Source organism: Antedon mediterranea, chromosome 10 (genome assembly GCF_964355755.1).
Source record: "Antedon mediterranea chromosome 10, ecAntMedi1.1, whole genome shotgun sequence".
Classification (NCBI taxonomy): Eukaryota; Metazoa; Echinodermata; class Crinoidea; order Comatulida; family Antedonidae; genus Antedon; species Antedon mediterranea.
The window spans coordinates 12,087,400-12,109,595 of NC_092679.1; the positions used below are offsets into that span (position 1 = coordinate 12,087,400).

The 22,196-nt window shown below is 31.9% G+C and overlaps 1 protein-coding gene across 1 annotated transcript; it reads right to left on the reverse strand.

Annotated features, from left to right (window-relative positions):
• Nucleotides 1-669: 669 nt before the first annotated feature.
• Nucleotides 670-21,333, reverse strand: LOC140061353 (uncharacterized). The gene is made up of 19 exons (XM_072107863.1): nucleotides 21,184-21,333; nucleotides 18,992-19,102; nucleotides 18,488-18,550; nucleotides 17,888-17,981; nucleotides 17,149-17,228; nucleotides 15,879-15,967; nucleotides 15,276-15,432; nucleotides 14,848-14,927; nucleotides 13,941-14,023; nucleotides 13,199-13,390; nucleotides 11,443-11,635; nucleotides 10,184-10,376; nucleotides 9,371-9,570; nucleotides 8,419-8,518; nucleotides 7,310-8,156; nucleotides 7,109-7,168; nucleotides 4,836-6,104; nucleotides 4,194-4,346; nucleotides 670-3,650 (listed from the first exon to the last, which is right to left on the reverse strand). The coding sequence occupies exons 1-19, from the start codon at nucleotides 21,184-21,186 to the stop codon at nucleotides 3,568-3,570; spliced, it is 4,050 nt and encodes a 1,349-aa protein (XP_071963964.1). The 5' UTR covers nucleotides 21,187-21,333; the 3' UTR covers nucleotides 670-3,567.
• Nucleotides 21,334-22,196: the final 863 nt, after the last annotated feature.

Sequence of the window (22,196 nt, forward strand, 5' to 3'; positions counted from 1 at the left end):
CCCAAAAATAAGTAGTTAACAGTAGAAATTTAATATTTTTTTTACATGGATATACCCAGTGGGTTGTACACTACATGATTCAATCAGTTTTATGTTGGTTCGATGGGGTTTGCTATATTTTTTTGGAGGTTTGCAGGGTTTAGCAATCATTTTTGACCAAAAAATGATGTTTTACCCCAAAAATAATTAGTTAACAGTAAAAATGTATTATTTTTTTTACATGGATATACCCAGTGGGTTGTACACTACATGATTCAATCACTTTTATGTTGGTTCGATGGGGTTTACTATGTTTTTTTGGAGGTTTGCGGGGTTTGGCAATACCCCTAAAGCTTGGTTCCCACTAGAACGTAACGCAAGGACGTAAACGCAACGCAAGTATTTTAACCAATGACAAGCGAAGTTATAGACAGTTAGCAATCACAAGCGAATAAGCCATCGCTTGTGATTGGTCAATTCACTTGCGTTGCGTTACGTCCCTGTGTTGCGTCGCTAGTGGGAACCACGCTTTGCTATGGTTTTAAACCAGATGCTAAATATACCAAATTTGGATCCTGGGCCTTCAGATATTTATTGAATTTGTTGTTATTAATGTCAATTAATTATATACTGTAAATCATCTGTATAAACATACAATGACAAAATAAAGCAAACAAATATAAATGGCACCAATGCACAAGCACATATATTCTTCATTCTGGAAATACTGTATATACAAAATAGACCCTATATAACATACAATAATCATATCACTTTGTGATTGTTTTGAAATGCAACCAATAGTAAGCACAGATTGAAACATGAGATAAAAAATATTCTTTCAACAGAATCTACACACTTTTCAGATTGCTGCAGTTTTAAAATATTTCAAAAACTTCTTGCACTACCCTCTCTGTATCAAATCATATTTATTTATTTATATAACTATTACAGTATGTTTGCACTTGATTAAGAATACATGGTACTACGTGGGTTTAAGCTTAATCTTAAATTTAGTCATTCTCCTGCATTGATGCAACTATAGGCCCAGCCTGGATATGTTGGTCACCAGAAAGCCAACCCAGGCCCCAAAATTTATATTCAAGATACCTTATACAAGAGTCAGTACTCACTGTAATATAGTACAAGCATGAGCTACTGCTTTTATTGGATTGGAAGCAACTGCTCTTAAAGAAGCACCAAATATTTCATAATACTGTACAAAATGCCATGTTTGTCACAATAACAATAAAATATATAACCACAATATAAAAAAAATGTAGGATAGTTTGTAAAGCAAGGCTTGTTGAAATTAAAATTATTATATTTGCTTGCTTTTTAAAATTTACCAAAATGTATTAGTTTACTTTAATCGTACTGTTCTTGGCACCATTTAAACAATAACCTTTCCCATAGTCTGGCATAACATTAACAAGTATGTGGAGATACCGCTTTGCTACTTAATGTTACCGTTGATGATGTCATTATCGACGTAATGTTTGTAATCCTTACAAACGTACGAGTTATGCATAGTAAAAACCATGATAGTTAATTGCTTACAAAATTATCTACAAACAGAACATATTGCATTAGAATATATTTCAACTCATCAAAATTGATAGAATAGTCAATAATTAATGTAAAATATCTTCAGATCAGTTATATAACTTAAAATATTATGTCCATAGTTCAGTTTATGTCTTAAAAAAATAAAAAAAATAATTACAAGATATTTACAAATCCTCCTTTAGTACACTATTGAGTTTTGGATTAGGAGAATACTACCAACCTCATTACATAGGTTTGATTATAATGCAAACTTGTTTTCATCTGAACAATGCTTAATAAATTAAAAAAAACTTAGTGTTTTACTGTACATTGTAATGATAAAAATATTATTGAGATAAAGACTACAACATAATTGGCAGGTTTTAAAAGGCATTTTGTTTTCTTGAATAATAGCAGCAATCAAAGAATACCTGTACCTGAATTTAAACAGCACAAATTTCAATGAAATATGTATGTTCTTTTACTACAAAGAGACATAAGTTTGCAACAAATATTCCATAAATACTTAGTTGACACTAAGGGCCTATTTCCATTGAACAAGAGAATAAGTTTTTGAAACAATAGTTTCAAGAACAGTATTTTCTTGCCATGTAAAGCACTTATGATCTTTGGGAATGACGTTAATTTTTTTTTTAAACCATAAAAGAGAACTCATTTAAGGGTCCTTCACACTTGTTCCAGCACGGTTCGGTGCCGACAAATCAAATGACAATTTTTCGTTTTAACATGGCTACTCACATGTTAATTGGTGCATAGCTGTGCAGAGAGTCATAAAAACAAAGCATCAATGTTCGATTTGATTTGCCGGTGACATACCTGTCCCGGAACAGGTGTGAAAGCCCCTTTACACAGTGCCCTCACTGGCTTATTATTAAAACAAGAATTGCAAAAAATAAAAATTATTTCACTTACAGAATATATGTAATTGTTTTTGGCGAATTAAAATATTCTTCATCATAACCTATTCAGGTTTGACCCTTTAAACATTGGTGCTTTCAAACTCCCCCTTTCGGCAATACCTACACTTTCCGCTTCTGGTTCGCAATATTAAATTATTTTGATTTATAATAATCACAATAATTAAATTATGGAAACTGAGTTGAAATTGTACTATTTGAAAATAAAGAATAACAACTTAAAACATTGACAATTAATCATTTAATTATAAATACTTTAAATGCCGTTGAAATGTGGAGCTAATGTTTACCAGATCATATAAATTATAATAAAATAAAATTACTAAGAATTTATGCCACAAACAAAACGTTGTTGAAATATATAAGCCCTGTGCAAAGGAACTTTACTTACTAAATTTTGTATTTACATAGTTAAAACATTTTAGTGATAAAAAAAGTTAATACATCGCAATGATCACATTATTTTAGCCAATTTTCACAACCACCATATTTCATTTGTTTTCATTAATCAAATGCAAATTTTAAGGTAAACAATTATCTATAAGAATATTAATTCATTTTCTGAAAACAATTTGTGCTTTTAAAATTTCACGATATTGACAAATAAACAGTTTCAGTTTAAAAAGAAATATTATTGCAGATAAGCAAAATGGGCAGAAATGGCTTATTCAATTCCTAGTAAGGTATACAATACAGTACTTATTTAAAAAGACATTCTAAAATTAGTTAAACATGAGTAATTGTAATATTTAAACAGTATGTACATAAATGTACAAATTGACAATGCTATTTTAAGTTCAAAATATCATGAGTAAACAACATTTTTGTACATATCACTATAACTGTAATACATCTATGAAACATAACATGCCATAAACAAACGATGCATGTATGTTTGTATGTATTCTGTAGGGATTTATTTAACAGGTTATTGACCACTATTCACATAAGTAAAAAAACCATTTTACATAATATTATATAATACTTAATACAAAATATGGCCAAAAAATGCAGGCATTTATACAAGTCAGTTGCCTACCACAGAATACTATTATATGGAAGGCTTTCAGATGGCAAGGATATTTGCTGTTGGTTACTGGTGTCATAAGCCATCATTGCTATTTCTATCCGATGACTTGCGGTCTGATGATCCATTGGGTGTCGCAACAGCAGTGGCAGCAGCAGCTGAAAAAAATTAAATGTAAGGTTAGAATTTCACGCTAGATAATTTGTGAAAGTGACATAAGCAGTGACACTGAATGTGTTTACCTCATTTTTAGTAATAGCAACATAATTGTAACATTTTAAAAATTGTTTTGGTTGATTTAAGGTGCTTTCACATGCCCTGATTTGGATTGGTGCCCTGAGAAAAATATCGTGGAAAATAAATAAAAAGAATAAAATTGTATGATTTAAAATCGGATGATTTTTTTCTTTCGTACAATCAGCAGTGAGCATTAACTTGACATGCTTGACAACGAATAACTGAATTTGCGCTCGATGTGAAAGCACATATGCGATATTTTTCTCAGGGTGTCGGACCGAATCCGGGCCAGATGAAATATGAAAATGTAAATAACTTAAAAAGGGATTTCGACATTATCATATAAATAAAGGCTATGCTGCAGGATATATTTTACCCTTTTTTTTTTTAATGTTTACCTTTTATTCAATCTTTGGCCAACAAATCGATAGGTTGACCACATAAGGTGAATAAATGTCACATACCTTTGTTTTCTCTCTCTTTCCTTCGTAACTTCTTTCTCCGTCTATCAATGCTTGCAACTTCACTTTTGAGGCTCATGTAAATTTTACGCATTTCATTTAACTGATGTTGAATAATGGATATTCTTTCTTCTGGATCGTGAATATTTGTCAAGTCTATAAGAAAATGGAAATATTTTATTTATTGTTTCTGGACCAGAGACAATTATTATTAGTGTTCTCTATTCTTCTCATAATATAAGTTATTCAGGGGCTGATTCAAGTGGGAGCCTAGGCAGCCCCAACCCCTTTCTCTTTAAATTTAAAAAATTAAATTAAACTTATTTAATTTAATTATTTGTATGCCATGGCACAAACCCCATTTCAAAACCTTTGATCCGCCACTGTTACTCATACTTAAAAACAAATATTTCCATCCATAAAATATGGTATACGCAGCTAAGCTCTTATTAAGCAGTAACTGGCCAAAATAAAATTAAGACTTGACTATACTTGTAAAACAAAAAATGTAACTGAAAACAATGAAAGAACACTGAGAATGAATTTTTAATGTTCTCTCTGTAATTTGTTGGTTGCTTCGTTACTTTACAACTATGAAATTGATGATGTCATCAATTTATTTATACAGTATGCTAATGAACTTACCAACTCTAAAGTTGTACTTTGGTGTGCGTCCAGATCTGATTATAGGCCTTCCATTGTGATCTGTCGGTGTTTTGGGGACTACCTTTTCTGCTCTTGTTTTGTTATCATTGTTTGAGGTATCATCAGTGTCACTACTACTGTGTCTTATTGGTTCTTTAATGTGGCGTTTCTTTTTTTCATCGTGGCTGGAATGTTTATGACTCCGTTTCTTTCTCTTGCTTGGTGTATCACCTGAAATGGTACGACGCCGCTTCTTGGAACTACCTGATCGCTTCTCTTGGCTGGTGCCATTCAGACTGTCTGCGCTAGTATTTGAACTGACACTAGCATCGCAATGTGGTGACCGATTGCCAATGGGTTGTACATCAGTCACACCCGCTACATCAATTAATCCATCACTATCACTTCTATTGCTTGGTTCATCATGGTGAACTTCCATATTCACTGATTGGTCAGCAGGAGATGATGGGTTTGGAGGTGAATTTTCTGGGGTAGTTGGAGGTGTAAGTGACTTGCACTTCTCTTGAAAAGCAGTACTAGGGTTGTAAATGTCCATTAAGGCTGCTGCACCCTCTTCCTCTTTTGAACGTGGCACTGACATCTTCTTATATTCTTTACTTTCATCCTTGTCTTTAAAATCAACATTTTCTGTTTCTTTTGATCTTCGTTCTGATATACTCTTCGACCGTCTTCGCTTCCTAGATTTCTTGCCTTCCGATTTGCTTTCTTTCTTTGGTTTTTCGTCAATTTCAATCTTGCAAGACGGTGTTTTCTCTTCTTGCATGTCCTGTACACTTTCCAGATTTTCCTGATAACCACTAGTTGATTCTAATACTACAGTTGTGATGTTTTCTAGCGACTTTTCAACATTGTGGTCTTTTTTCTCCTTTTTACCTTTTCCTTCCTTCTTCTTTTTAATTTTTCCTTCCTTTTTCTCTTTCTTCTTTTCTTTACCCTTTGGTGTTGCTATTTCAACTGGTACATCTATATGAGGTTGTTCTGATTGCTCTTCCTCAACCACAGGAACTTCATTTGCAATGTTCTCCTGTTTAATTTCAACGGTATCTTTCTCAGGTTCTTCCATTTCATCTTTGCTTTCCTCATAATTTTTGTTTACTTGCTCCTTTTCAACTTCATTTTCCTCTATCTGCACCTTAATGTCTTCACTTTCTTTTACAGGTTCCTCCTCTTGTTGTTGATCTGCATCTTTAACTTCTTCAGTCTTTTCTCCTTCATCTTTAACAGAGATTGAACTTTCACTTTCTGAATCTAAATTGTGTTTAAAACATAAAATATAATATTGTACTATTTTATTGAAATGTGATTAGTGTTATAAATGGAAAGACATTAGCAGATTCTATCAATATAATCAAGGATGACTTTATTTTTAGATTAAGGTAAGCTCAACATTTTAAATGGTGAACATTTGTCATATATATATATTTCGCTATCTTTTATTCAACAACAAGTATATACATAAAACAATTCATGGCAGTATAAACTGAATTGCGAACTGAGTAGTTAAAAACATTATACAAAATATACAGAATTAGACAAAATGAAGATTAATACAATACAATACAATATATCATTAATACAATACAATATATCATAGGATAGGATATCTTTTGCAGAGTTCTCACCACATTTTCTGGCTGGGTCAGCCTGTTTGGGATTTAAAAAATAGGTTCCCGACTGGCACAATTTGTTATTTAATGAATAAACAATAAAACTATTTGTGTTGAATATGCCATTCTAATGTCACATACTTACTTACTTACTTGAAAAAAAATAGTTTAACCCTTTCACTGCGGAGCATTATTCCCACCTCTGAGCGTAATATATATTTAGGAAAAACATGATATTTTAATTAATTGCAAAAAAATACCAATTGAGATAATTGTTTTTTTTCCTGGAAAAATTTTTAATGACTTGCAAAAATATTCAAGTCATCGAAAAAATACAGAGGGTGCTATATATTATAGGCAAATACGATTAAATCATTGTTTTGCCCATAACCGTTATTACCTGGTATACGTATTTCAACGACATCTGTTTATACCCGGTAGTACCGGGTATACGCAGTGAAAGGGTTAAAGAAAAAAATTGTGTCAGACAATGTAAATGGGTTATTTACATTACAAGTTTTATTATAAGTGTAATCAATATTTTTTTTTTCCTATGGGAAGTGAATTTCATTAAAAGATCAAAATGGCCTATTCAAGTTCAATTGTATAAATCTTTATTATTCAGTATTTTCTGTAACAACTTACCATACTCTTGTTTCAGTTTAGTATCAGAGTGTATTGAGGTTCTCCGTGTCCTTGGTTTGACTTAAACAAAAAATAAATAAACAAGATTTAATAATTAAATTTAAAATTTGTGTAACTAAAAATTAAAAAAAAAACACATCATAATTTAGAAACCAGAAAAACAATAATATTTAGTAATAGAAATAGAAAGAACATATTTACCATCAAGACCTGCTGCGAAGGGAGATTCACTCAAGCTATTTCGATCTGATCGACGAGTTCTTGTTAGCTTTGTTGATGAGACAGGTGAAGGAACTTTACGTGTTACACTATTGCTACGAGCGACAGGAGTTGTGCTAGACTTTAATGAAGGTCGTCCTCGTTTGCCTGGAGTCTTTGGCCGTTCTACTTCGCTTTTCTCAGGTTGGTCCTCTTTTTCTACCTTATCTGTATTGCTCGTTTCTAGTTCTTCTCTTGATCTGGTTACCTTTCCCTTTCCTTTACCCTTCTCATCCTTCTTTTCTCTTTTCTTGCTTTCTAAACTGTCCGCTATTTCCGAATCTTTCAATCTTAGTTGCTCGTCTTCCTTTTCTTTTTTCTCTAGTTCCAGTTTTTCTTTATCTTTCTTCTTTACCTCCTTTTCCTGTTTTTCACGTTCTTTTTCAAGTCTTTCGTTTTCTCGAATTTCCTTTTCATGTTTTTCTTTCTTTTCCTTTTCCATTTTTTCCTTCTCCTTTTTGATTCTTTCCTTTTCTAATCGCTCTTTTTCCTTTTCTTGCTTTTCTTTTTCCTTTTTGTCTTTTAATAGTTTTTCATGTTCTTTCTGTGTTCGCTCTTTCTCTTCTCGCTGTAATCTTTCTTTTTCTTCTTTTTCTTTCTTCTCTTTCTCCTTAAATTTTTTTTCTTTTTCTTTATCTTTATCTTGCTTCTGTTTTTTCCTCATTTTCACTCTGTCTTCCGAGCCAACTATTCGGTTGTTACCAATCCATTCGTCATGTCGTATATTCCACCCAACATAATGAACTCGATACATCTTTTGCCAGTGTGCTTCAACGTCAATTTCAATTATCTATACAAAAATTAAAAAATTATATTTAAATGTATTGAAGTAAATATATAAGATTGACTATAGTATAAAAATCAATACAAAAGTTATTATTTTATTAATTGTTCACATTCAAACATTTTAAAGCAACTGCGTAAATTTAAAAGAGATTGCACAAAACAGAAAAGAATGGAGAGAAAATGTGTATTTAGACTTCTTGTCAAGTGACAAGGCTTTAAATAAGTCATTTATATTTCAAAGCTCAAATACAGTAGACACTACTTACTTTAGCTTCATAAACTTTTTGTGTTCTTCCTCTACCATATAAAACTTTAATCTTCTCACCAAGTTGATAATCTGTATCAGTCTCGTGTATTTGGCTCAAACTACAAAAAAATGTAAATATTTGCTTACAATTTAATTTTAATAATGAATAGCAAGTTATAATTATGAACCATACATTTTGAAAAAAAGCTTCGACTCTGATACTAGATCTAAAAAGAGGTCTTTATTACAACTTTCTACACCAAGACACCTACACCTTTAAAATAAGGTTTTAAGCATGGTATAATAACAGTTGTTTGATGTAAATTGAAATTCAAAGAAAGGAAGGCTAAAAACCTTTTTAAAATACATTTTTGTACCTATTAATATATAATAAGCTAATGTAAAACATTGCTAGGTTAAAATGTACTGTCTACAAAAAGTTTTCGGAAAAAAATAATTAAATAAATGAATTTTTTGCTTGAGTAAAATTTCAACTGTTAGGCTAAATTTATAAGGTAAATTATTAATAGAATCCGAGTGTAATACCAACACCTAATTCATACATGGGAGAATACTTATTGATAATTTTTGTAAAGAAAAGTAATCTTGTGTTATTAAAATTTCTATTTCTTTTTGAAGATATAATATCTCCCTTTGTTTTTGTTGAATATGCCATTTTAATGTCGCATAATAATTTACTTTGACCAAAAACTGGATTTAAAAAAATTATTTACATGAAAAAACTATAATTTAAGTCCAATTGGCTGAAAGAGAATGCAAGACAATGCTTGTGGTTGAATTTAACTGTTTACTGCTTTTTTATAAAAGTGATAACATTTTTTTTTCCTACAGAAAAACTGCGAAATGGCCTATTCGAAGTATTTTTTTATTAATCCTTATTTTTCATGTTTTTGAGGGACAATAGGTTTAAATAGGACAGTGGTTGACGCATATTTTTATTGCATACTTACTCTTCAGTCTCTGTGATTTGCTTTTCTTTTCCTTTCTTGCTACTGTCGCTTGCTTTACTCTTTACATTAATCTTTCCTTCAGTATCATCTTCTTTATCTAATTCCTCTTTCTTGATATCTTTTGCCTTTTGTTTTTCCTCTTTCTTGTTTTGTCTTTTGACAGGTTTCTCCTCTTCTTCTTCAAGTTCAGTAATTGTTACCTGTTAGAAAAAACATAAATTATCATTATAAATTCCCTCTTTTTCAACGTAATCAACAATTTCTTCTTTTTCGTTGGTAGGAAATAACCATTTGGTGGTCTTGCATTTTTCAAATTACATGCAATCCACAAATAATATGGATTCTTCATGACTGATCATGTTGCTTCGATAATGAATGCCATGCTAAAATTAAATGTAAAACTACAAATGAGCACAAACAGTAAGTTACAGTGCATGATTGAGAAGTATAGCTTAATATTCATGTGTTCACACATTGCCATGCTTTGTACAAATATTGTCATGGCCATAATAAGGTTAAAGTAATGTAATTGTTAAAAACTAGCTAATGTTTTCTGGTTGGGGTTTGTGAATAAATAGGTACTTTTTAACCCTTATAATTCATTACTACCTTCACCAGAATGGCGAGAGGTTATGAGGTTAATCGGGTGTTTATTTCTTTCTATATTTGTTAGCAGGATTATGCAAAAAGTTATTGCCCGATTTTCAACAAATTTTTGGTGATGGTTTCATAGATGGATTTTCATATGCTTAGGCGGAGGTTTGCGCTAGTCCTAGTTTAATTAGTAAAAGACACTGTAAATAAAATACATACCCTTCTTTTTAGCATCGGAGGTTCTCGCTCAGTATCACTTTCTCCATCTTCATCTATTGTTCTTGTAGTGCGTGGTCTTATAGGAGAAAGTGTTGGACGTTCAAATGATGAGCGTCTTCTAGTTGTACGAGTTAATGGGCCAGGTAAACCAGGCCCCAGTTTTCTATTGTATTCTTCAAATGCATGTAGATATCTAAAACACAAGAAATGAATTCATTCTACATCCAATAAATCCCAAAACATAATCCACATGTATTTTAAGAGGCACTATATGTCAACAAATAATTATTAGTCCTCTCTCCATGACGGTTGTCACATAATGCTTTGTATTATTTACCTCCGCCAAGGAGGTATATGTAATCGGTAGCGTGTGTTTGTTTGTTTGTTAGCAGGATTACTCAAAAAGTAATTACAAGATCTTTACCAAAATGAATAGACAGATAGATATGTGGTCAAGGACCATTCCATTAAATTTTGGGACCATTTGGGACCACAGTCCCAATTCTGGACCACTTTTTAGTATACTTTTTTAGACCTGCTAGTGTTAAAAGATAGGACAGAATTTTTCAAAAGCCGGCGAGCAGTCTTAAAGTAACAAGTAAACTGAAATTGCATTTTCTCAAGAACTACTTGTCCAAAAAACTTCATTTTTGAAGAAGAGGCAAGAGTTATAATTTGTGATTTGTAATTTTAAAACATAATTTGATTTAATGTGCACGTTTTTTTGATGCGAGTAGTTTAAAAAAACTATTTCTTTTCAAATTCACTCGTTTGATTTTCGCGTTGCTGTTCTATTGTTAGTCAACTGAAGCTATTGTTAATTGAAAGGCTTGTTACATAACCATTACACCAAACTCGCATACACATGCTTGTAATGAAATTAGCCTAAATCACAAACAGCATTAAGACACACACAAATATATATATATATATTTTTTTTTACCGGAGAAATCTTATGTAGGAGAATTTTACAGTAGGCGGAGGTATGCCCTCTCGGAGTGGCTTTCTAGTTTTTTATTGTATTTATAAGTTTCATATGGACAGTTTGTCTGAAATAAAGTTGAATTGATTGAATTGATTGATTGATAGCATTGTGGGCCTGTAAATCTGTAAGCTTTTAAGGCACAATACAACTGAGTGTATCTATCTTTGATTGATTAACATCGTATTACATTTCTGTTCACTATTGCGTATATTGAGTGATTCTCATGGTATCTCTCATTCACTATACGTAATATTTAGTCTTTTAGTTAACTTACTTCATATAAGATGCTTTAATGTTATGATGACTGGAAGAGTTGATAACTGGTATACCCATTTTGAATGAGATCTCGCGCCACTTCTGCTGATCAGTAACTTTGCGAAATCCACCAAGATCTTGTACTAACTTGAATAGTTTGAACAGGTTTAAGTCTTGATATCCAAGCACAGGTGGTTTATTGATAGGTGTTCCTATTAACAAGCAAACATAATAGAAATACAATAGTCAAAACCATGTCAGTTTAGTTATTTGGGCATGAGGGCGTGTGGCGCAGGGTGTTGGACGTTGGACTACTGATCGTGAGACCGAGGTTCGAATCCAACTCTCGCCGCATTGCTTGTATCCTTTGGCAAGATACTTTACTTACGTTTGCCTCTCTCCACCCAGGTGTATAAATGGGTACCCGGTTAGATCAAAACACAACTTTGCACTGATTACTAGCTACATTATGGGAGTATGTGTCCATACGTGTTTGATCCGAAAAATGACTGGGGTAATAATGTTCAGCGCTTAGAGAAGCTTGCTTGTAGAGCGCTATATAAGAATGAACTATTATTATTATTATTATTAAAACCATGTGTCAGCTTAGTTATTTGGCCTTTTGTCAAAACATAAATTGAAATATTCTCATTTTCATTATCCCAAAAAGTGTATGTATATGTAAACATTTTTATCAGATTTCAGAAACTTTAATTCAAAGAGTAATCATTCAATAAATCCTTACTTGTAATTTATATTTTAAATCATTAACATTTATTTCCAGAAAGAATTATTTACAGATGCCTAGGTAAATCAAAGTGAAGAAATTACATTTTTAGAAAATTATGTACGGAGAATAGATTATTTAAATTCTGGAAAACAACAGTAGCCATTGCTAAAATCCTAAATACGCCTTGGATATGTGTACCTAGCATACAAGAAATTACTGGGTTGGCATTATATTTGCTTATATTTTTGCTTAAGCTGAAATATTTAAGAAGTGCTTAAGCAAATAACTTAATCTTATTTATCAAACCGTCTTAGCAATGTCTTAGCAGAAAAATTGTCTTAGGTAAATTTTACTTTGCACATGCGCAAAATTAAACTCTAGAGGGCAGCAAATTATGTCTTAAGACGAAAAATTCTTGCTTACGCATGCGTATTAGCTTTTTTCTCTTAGCGATGGCGGCGCTATAACATTTTTATCTCCGTATTTTCACTCCCAACAAGAGAGGGCGCATTCTGGCTACTATTGTTTTTATTACTTGAAATAGAGAAAGAGCACAACAGTCGGAAATACATACGAAAATCATTCGCTCTAAACTTAAATCAAATCAACATTTATTTATTTTTATCAATGACAGCGACCCTTGGCAGCCGATACAGTTTTCTAAAAGCTAGTCAATTGGGTCGTACCTATCCCGAAAATATTAGTTTTGCTCGTCCAATTTCTAGGCCATCTTTATGAAGATCGATATCATTATTTTAGCGTCCGTAGTACAGCGTAAAACGCACTAGCGTAGCCTTTCCGAATGTTCAATGTTCCGGCCTAGCGCGCTCGCGTTGTCAAAAAAGAATGTTTCTGTTGCAGAAATGAGATAAGACAAAATTTTTCATCTTAAGGCAGGGTGTTGTTCGTCTTAGATTTAAGACAAAATTAAGCAAATTTTTTTGCTTAGATATATTGATAAATCTGACTTAGGCAAAATCAAGGATTTAAGGCAAAGTTAAGACGATTTTTTTGCTAAGCAAGTTTGATAAATCCGGCCCCTGACCTCTTTCTTCCATGAATTTATATAAAGATGCTAGCCAGGCATCAGTTTCAACATCAAAGTCCTCATCACTTTCTTCATCACTATCTACTTCATCATCCGATTCAAATACAAAGTCCTCCTCCGTGATGACGCTACTATCCCAGTTATTTGGCAGGTTACCAGTCTCAATGTATGATACTGCTTTACTAACAGCTAACATGAAACAAAACAAACAAAATGTTCATTAAAAAAAAATTTTGCAACAACAATAAGTCAACTACTTAATTCAATTTTAAAAACTTGTGGCTGATTCAATTCAAACTCATTTAATATTCATTTCAGAAATTGAAGCATATCAACTGTGCTGAAGCTGCAAAACTATGGGAGTACATTTCCATACGTGTTGGATCCAAAAATGACAGGGGTAATCATGTTAAGCACTTTATAGGCTTTGGGCATGAAGTGCTATATAAGAATGAAATATTGTTGTCACTATCAAGCTATAATAAGAATGACATATTGTTGTCATTATCAAGCTATAAGAATGACATATTGTTGTCATTATCAAGCTATAAGAATGACATATTGTTGTCATTATCAAGCTATAAGAATGACATATTGTTGTCATTATCAATTTTGTTGTAGAATAAGAAAAATAAACCGTAGAACTGTACATATAAAATTACAACAGTGACAAACAAGGAAAAAAGAATAAATCTGTGGATTCTAGAATTAACATCGTAACAATTACTGAATAACTTACCTGATTTTAGGGTGTTGTTATCACCTTTATACAAATGATCTTTTGTTGTGAAAGCTTTAGTATTGTTCTTTGCAATGTTGTATCTGAAATAAAGATAATAAGCAAAATATATGTTGGTCTGTTGAAATCTGACAGATTTCCGGAGAAAAATAACAAATTTTAGGAAAGGTAGGGAAATTAGTGATCGGAAAAATCCTAACATTTTAAGGAGATTAGGACCTATATGATTATCCACAACTGTGCTGAGGCTGCAAAACCATGGGAGTATATAGCATGACATACTATTATATTATCAATGTGCTGTGGAGCTCAACCTATCTCAGAAAATTCAAGAATTAGTAATGCAAGTACAGTAGAACCTTCGTTTTACGTACCCTGATTTTACATTCCCTGGATTTTACGTACGCTTAAAATAACCGATGACGTCATCATTTTCTTACATTGAGGGCGCAATTTAACAACAACAAAGCATAATAAAAATGGCTGTGTGAGGAATTCTGCTGTGTGAGACAAGCTACACACGTGCATTCCCCTACAGCAGCGACTGTTTTTATTGATAGAAAATACAAGAACATTGATATTTTAATTTACACTTTATTTAAACATTGCACAGCCTGTATACTGTACTTTTTTAGTTAGGCCTCACATCTTGCTAGGCCTGCTAGCCTGGCCTGAATAGTCTAGGCAAGGCCTAGCTAGTGACCACCACCTGCATGCTGTAAATTAAAGTAGGCAAACACGGTAGCCTTTATACAGTAGCTACGATCTCTACATATTTGGGGTCAATTTAAGGTCAACCTTGATTTTACGAATCCTGTGTTTTACGTACGCCTTTCGGTCCCGTACCGTACGTAAAATGAAAGTTCTACTGTAAAATTAGGGAAACAAAAAGGGAAAATGCTCTTACATTTTGTTGTCTTTGAAGGACTTCAATATAAAGTGTTCTTTATTTTTCAAAACCTCTTTTGTTCTCTTTGGGTGAATAACCTAAAAAAAATAATACAAAAATAATAATCAACACATTGTTTACAGTATGAAAGATTAAACCTTATTAATAATTTCACTTCAAATTTGGCTTGTAATTTGAAATATAAAACTTTAAAAATGTAATTAAAATCTTTTATTATCATAAAATTTTATTTTATCGAAGCAATACAAATTTGTTTCATTTATTATACTGTAATTGTGAAGCATTAACACATTCTGAGAACTTACAAATACACCACACAAGTTCCTGGAAAATACTATACATTTGATTAAATGTTCTAAATTAATGACTGCTTCACAGAATTTTACAAAAGAAAAACAAAATAAATAATTTCTTCTACAACTTACCAGAGCTGGAAACCAACTGTTTTTCCTTTTTTCATTAATATCAACAATAACAACTTTCCCAACGTCCGCTGAGCCTCTGTCTCTAGTAGCAACGTTGGCAGTTCCTTTCCGTGAGCTGGGTGACACACCACTGTGCATTTGCTCTTCATCTATTTCACTGTAAAGAATAACACACATTTTCAAATATGTCAGATCTCAGGTTTTCTTTAGGTTTGAAACATATTTTAAGCACCTTAATTTAATGGCTCAACATTCTACTCATTTGCATAAAAACGTAGTTTGTGTTAAAGTACCTATTCCTTTTGATTTGGCTTCGACGGTAAGTGTACAAAATAACATAAAGAACTCTCATAAAATAAATAATGGAAGGTCTTGGGAATAGAAACTATTTTTCTGAAATAAGGTTCTTGACACACATAACAAGGTTTTCCTAATACTTGTAACACAAACAGATCGATTTGAGTTGGCAGAGCATGCATATTGCATGTTGGGAAATCGCACTAAAGCTGCTCCTGCAAAAGCTCCCTATTATCAGAATAGCCAATCATTAAATAGTAGACTTTTGTTTTGGATCATAGATTTTGTATCTCCAATGGTACTTACATGGGTTTTCGTTTCTTTCTCTTCTTCGCATCTCTGACAACAGGTGTTCCAAAATTCTCAGGATCTGTTAGTGGTAGATGATCCAATGTCTAAAAGAAACATAAAATATGGGTATTATGAGATCCCCTAAAGATTTTATTAGGTAAACTACAAGAACTATTTAACTACAATATCAGACAAAAATGTTCCTTATAAAACAAAAACAATCATAAAGGTGAAATCTAAAATCCAAACATCATGGTTATGATATAAAGTATCATCATAGTTCGTCGCAAAGAACTAACTCGTTTAAGGATCTCATTGTCATGTCGCGATTAGTATAATAATATTTATATAATTTACATTATTAATGATATTAAAAGGTCTCCATACAGTCATCCAATAGCCCAAGAAGACTATGATAAAATGTTTGTGCAAAAAATGTCTGTGACATGACAATCATTATCAATGCTAATGGAAGAAAGTTTTTAAAGAATTTTCAAAATAATATTTTTGCATTTTTAATTTAAATGTAGCCCATATTCAGATTACACTTGGAATGTAGTTGTCAAATCATAGAGGAATTATCCTCCTCCATGGTTGAATGTTGTGAACAATTTTAAAATAAACACACAATCACCATCCACATTTGTTCACAAATGTCAGGGCAAGTACAATATCTGCCAGTATGCTACAGTACTATAAACACTTTTTTTTCTGAAACTGTTTAGAATAGCTTGATTAATTTATCTAAATAATGAAACATAAAAGCAATTAATAAACTTGACATTGTTATTGGTGTCAGTGGAGGACAGGAAACTGTAGAGAGACACAGGGAATGACTAATACAAAACCATTAAGGAAATCGCAATATCCTTATTTGTGTACAAAACAACAAACCCAGCAATGAAGACTTTAGCTACCAACTTATTATAGGTAACAAAAATTACTGGCATGTCATAACATTCTCTGAAGAATTGTTTGTAAATGGTTTTAAATATTTGAATTAGATATTTTTAATATGTTCATTTCTAATATTTGAATACACCACTTTGTATGCCACTCTTGTTTTGATTCAATAGAATTATTCATTAATTAGTCTGTTATTAAAAGTAAAAGAAAGAATACAGAAACTTCCAATGATAATTGTCAACAATATTAAATTAGAATATTCTAAACCTTACCATTTAAAATCGAAATTAAAGGGCAAACGCTAGAAAAATCAAAGATACCTTATAATAATATAAAGAGTTTAAAATAATAAATGATATTAGACTATCATTAAGCTCACCTCGCTTTCATTAAAGTGGCGTTCACCTTGAAGGCAAAGAGATGATCTTCTAAGTGTCTTCTCATCTCCATCATCAAAAACTATAAGAATTATTAAAAAGTAGTTATTTAAAAAAAAAGTATTTATATGCCAAATGACCTCTTAAACTTGTGGACAGTACCGTAGTATTGTACTCGCTATCTACAATCTCCATGACAACCTACATACAATAACAATTAACATTTACAATCACTTTTCAATTTCAGGTTACTGTATTAAGCTATAGTCAAAGTAATTTAGCATGCCCATTTACACTAGGACGATAACAATCGACGATAATAATATGCAATTTTTATACATAAAACATAGGATATCTAAAAAGTTTTCATCCTAAAACTATAGGAAAACCATCTATGCTTCCTTTGATGAAAATAATATCACATAACCAATCAAATGACATGATTAGTAAGAGCAATAATACCGTGACAATACGACGATGTTATTGTTTTTATCGATGACATCATTTGATTGGACTTTTTAAAATATTGTTTTTATCAAAGACAGCATAAATGATTATCCTATAGTTCTAAAACGAAAACTTTTTCCAATTTATTTTGTTTTATGTAAGAAAAATGTATACTTATTTATTGTCGATCGTTATCGTCCTAGTGTAAATACCCCTTTAAACTCAACAATCGTATAGTTGTCACGTTGTTGAATTAAAAAGTTGCTACAGCATGTAAACCATCTAAAGACTTACCCACTGTATACATGCTAGCATCGGTAAGTTTTGTGATAACACCGTCAAGGTAAACACCTTGCTCTGGATGCCTTGCACTAACTCCAGCTCCAATCTTTTTTTAAAGAAAAATAACATACAGAAACATTGAAAATGAAACACACGACATACTCAGTAAAATTGTTGTTGTTCAAATTATTCAGCTTATATTACCATGTAATTCTAAGACTGAGAATGAATATGTTGAATATAAAGCATCTTTCTCTTTCTTTGGATACAACATGCTTCGTCTTATTCTTCCTTTAAATATTTCCTTTAAAACCAGTATGGCCGATTATTTTTAATTCAATTTTTTATTTGAAATCCCTTTTAAAGATTTTTATACATAAATTCATTAACATAATTATGTCATTCATTATTTTTTAACACAAAGTTTGTGGTACAGTACACGAAAAGGATGCGGTTCTGAAAAGAACTGTTAAGTTTCTCAACATTCTTCGTCCCAGGAGTGAGAATAATTATTACATTATTTATTTATAAATTGTCTGTATTGTTCTGAGGATACCTAATAATCAGCATTGACTGGATGGACAATATTAAAATGTTTCAGGTCAGTCTTACCTTTAGTGTACCATTTACAAATTCATCACTAACAATAGCTGCAGAAAGTCCCTTAAAATTTATCTATAAAGAAAAATATTTATAAATTATTTAGATTTATAGTATAGTATATATAGAATATAGATTTCCAAAAATTGTATTTAATTGGTTTTTAAATTATGTACAGTAAAAATATGTGTTATAATTTAATGTGATGTAAAGCAAGGAAATTGCTTCTTGCTTATTTTAATCATTCAAAAAATAAAGGTTTAGAATTAAATATGCTATAGGAAGTTCATTCCATGGGCTAGACATAAGACTAGCATTGCGACCAGCTGTTTCTATGCTTGAATGGACAAGCAATAATCATAACTTACTGCCAGTATTAAATACCATTACAAATATGTCCATTCAAAATTTCCAAAACCAATAAACAAACTGCTTTAATAGACTCATTTTATATGTATAATGTTGGAAGAGTTTTCATACATAGAAAGCAAAACTATGGATTTAGTTCAAACTTACTTTGCATTTGACATGCTTTGCTGTAGTTTTCACTTTGGCTTCACAGAAAGCCCCTCTGTACTTGGCACTAACATCAGTGCCCACTGTCAAGTATGCTGGACAGTCTCTATCCTACAAGCAAATTAGAGAGCAGACAAAATAATAACAATGGGCAAAAATAATTAAATATCAGTTACAAAATAATTGCAAGCTTCAAAACATTTTAGCGAAATAAATAAAGGTCAACTTATTTTTAAGCTTAACCTAAATGTAGTCTAAGTGTATTCATGAACAAACTCATAATGTCATAAAAAAAATGAAACAATATATATTAACAATTTAGCTACACAGACAGCAAAGTATCTTGCCTATAAAAAGATAATGTATTAAAAACAGTATGCAAGCGAGTTCAGACAGTAACTGCATTTGTTTAAATATAGCAACGAACACGCCTCAATATCACAGTATGGAGAAATGCTATGTATTTGTATACCATAGGAAACAGAAAGACATTGAATACATTGACCTTTTATGGGTCAGCGATTATGATTGCAATTTACTGAGCAGTACAAAACTTCAGCCTTCAATTTCTCCATGAAGCATTATCTGGCTAGTTGCCAAATGTTGCTTACTTGGCAAAATGAGTATTTTAATAACTGCAAGAACAGAAATAAATTTCTCCTACAGAGCCCGACATCTGTCAAAATGGATGACAATATTAAAGCTACTAAACAACATAGGTTGAGGAAAAGAAATACATCATACACATAGTACAGTAATCTACTGTATAATACCATGCCATCTATATATATAATTATAAGTAACACTATTTTCATTGATTTACTGTAAATGTACAGTTTATGATTACTGTCCACAAGAATCTATATTCTTTTTTATATTCATTCAAAGAATATTGGTTGAATTATCAGTATTCAATCATAATTTTTCCTGTACTTAATCTTCAGTAAAACTTCAGTACATATACTTAACAATATGTACAATTTCAACCAAATATCTAGGCCTAGATTCATAATGTAGATTATGTGTAATATAGGCATATAGGAATGTACTCTTTTAAAATTTGGCTAGCATGGCTTTTGTTCAGTCACTGGTGGGAGGCAGTAACCAATGCACCATTACGATATTACTAAGGTAATCATACCAAGTGGTAGACGAAAGATTTTTTAATAGACCATGTATCAATATTGACGGAATACTATGTTGTGTCTTGGGTCAGCCAGTGTGGGGTTCCAATAGTGAAAGACCTTTTAACATTTTTTAGGGTTATTTTTACTCACCATTGTCTGGCGGACAACACCCAAAAAAGACTGGTTTTACTCACCTTTGCCTAGCAATTTACTGTACCTTTTAGCAGCCACAAGCTGTGATACAAAACTGTGTCCCTAGCCACAGCATTATATTTACATTTAATTAACACAAAACAATAAAATACAGTCAAATCTACCAATACCAGACTCTCTGAAAACCAGACATTTTTTTTTTCAAAAGGAAAGGTACAAAATTCATTTTTACCATTAAAAACACCTTCCGAACACAAGACACATTATAGGTCAGCCCAGGCGAAAGTGTCTGTTATTGGGAGAGTTGACTGTACAACATATACCTTAAATAATCATTATTATTTTGTTTAATTTTGGCCAAAGAAAATCCTGAATTTAGGCCTAGGCTAGGTTTCTAAAAGTTTTATTTATATTTTATTTTGATTGACCTGTCTGCAATGATCGTAGCCAAAGCTGGAATGGAATACTAGGCCTAGTCTAGTTAATAACCTAGTCTATGAATAATATTGTAGCTCACACATAATCCTACAATATGGAAAACATTGTCTTCCTTTTTTGCTACTCTATATGCAATGCAGCAGCAGTTAGAATGACATTGACAGCAAAGTGAGTGGGTGGGTTGCATTTGAAACAAAAAACACTTCTTTCAATTTCAACATGCACTGTAACAAAAGCAAAATGGTGTTAAAAATCATTTAGTATGTATCTTAAACCACATTAATATTAAACCAAAATTGAGTGAAATGTTAAGCTCTAGCATAACTGAGGGTTGAGTAGCAAACGGATACAGTAAAAAGACTCAATCACCTGCATGCACTCCGCTCCGCCGACAGAATCCTCATGTTTGTCTCTACTCTGTGTGTAGAACTCTCGGAGAGGGGTAGGACAAAACTACATATAATTCGTACTTACCATTCTGGAAAATAACAAATCAACGCCCTTCAGATCACTGACATACACTTAATGCAATGTGACCAATCTGTCTAAAATCGTGGCTAAAACACTGTAAATTCAAACAATTTTCAAGCATCACTTTTCTAACATTCTCGTCAGGCAAGCTCAAAAACGGAATCCGTGGAAAGACAACAACTTGTCATGGGGGGTCGAAGGCTCTGATTGGCTTATGGTCACGTGGCACATAGAATACGCAATTAATGAATAGGGTTTTAAGTTTTAAAAATCATGATTTATGGCTGCAATATACTTGTACATTGTGTAGTATTTTAATCAAATTTTATTTTAAATTATATGATTTTTTTTAAATGTAAAGAAATTTTGACAATAATACATATAGGAGGTAATGATATAATATATAACAGTATTAACACCCGTAAACAAATTGTAAATTCCAAAAAGGTTGTTTGTTGACCTGTAGGTTCAAACGACATAGCGTGTCATTGTACAAAATATGGCGAACAAAGAGAGAAAATTCGGAAGTGATAGGCAAATGAACGGTCAACGTACCTCTGGACGACTTAATATTGATTGTATTATAAGGTATCTATTTAGTTTAGATATTTTAGGTATAATTGATGGTTTTAATTTTTATTAAAGAATGACTAAAGATAACATTTTTGATACTTTTTAAAACAGAAGCTCTTCTCTTTCCGGAAACTTGCATACGTAATGAGGACCCTGGAATCTGTATACTTTGTCAGGCTACAGCATCAGTGTGAACCCTGCACTCTGTATTATCTGTACACGGAGACTTTGGAACTGTCAACAATTTTACAGTTGGGGTAGACCTATGAATTGATGCCTAGGCCTATGTGTTGATATGTAGGCCAAGTGTTTTAATTTAATATTAATAATAAATGTACATTTCATATGTACATTTTCTGTACAGACAGGCAGCATGCATTTGCAAGATTAAGAATACAACAAAACTTTTTGTAATTGATTGTCGACTCTTGATCCATAACTTT

Bases quoted from the DNA above. Each gene is read 5' to 3' on its own strand.
- LOC140061353 (XM_072107863.1), bottom strand. The intron at 4,347-4,835 runs GTAAGTTCATTA...ATTTTCTTATAG, and splicing joins AAAGTACAACTTTAGAGTTG to ACTTGACAAATATTCACGAT. The intron at 3,651-4,193 runs GTATGTGACATT...AATTTTTTTCAG, and splicing joins GAAAGAGAGAGAAAACAAAG to CTGCTGCTGCCACTGCTGTT.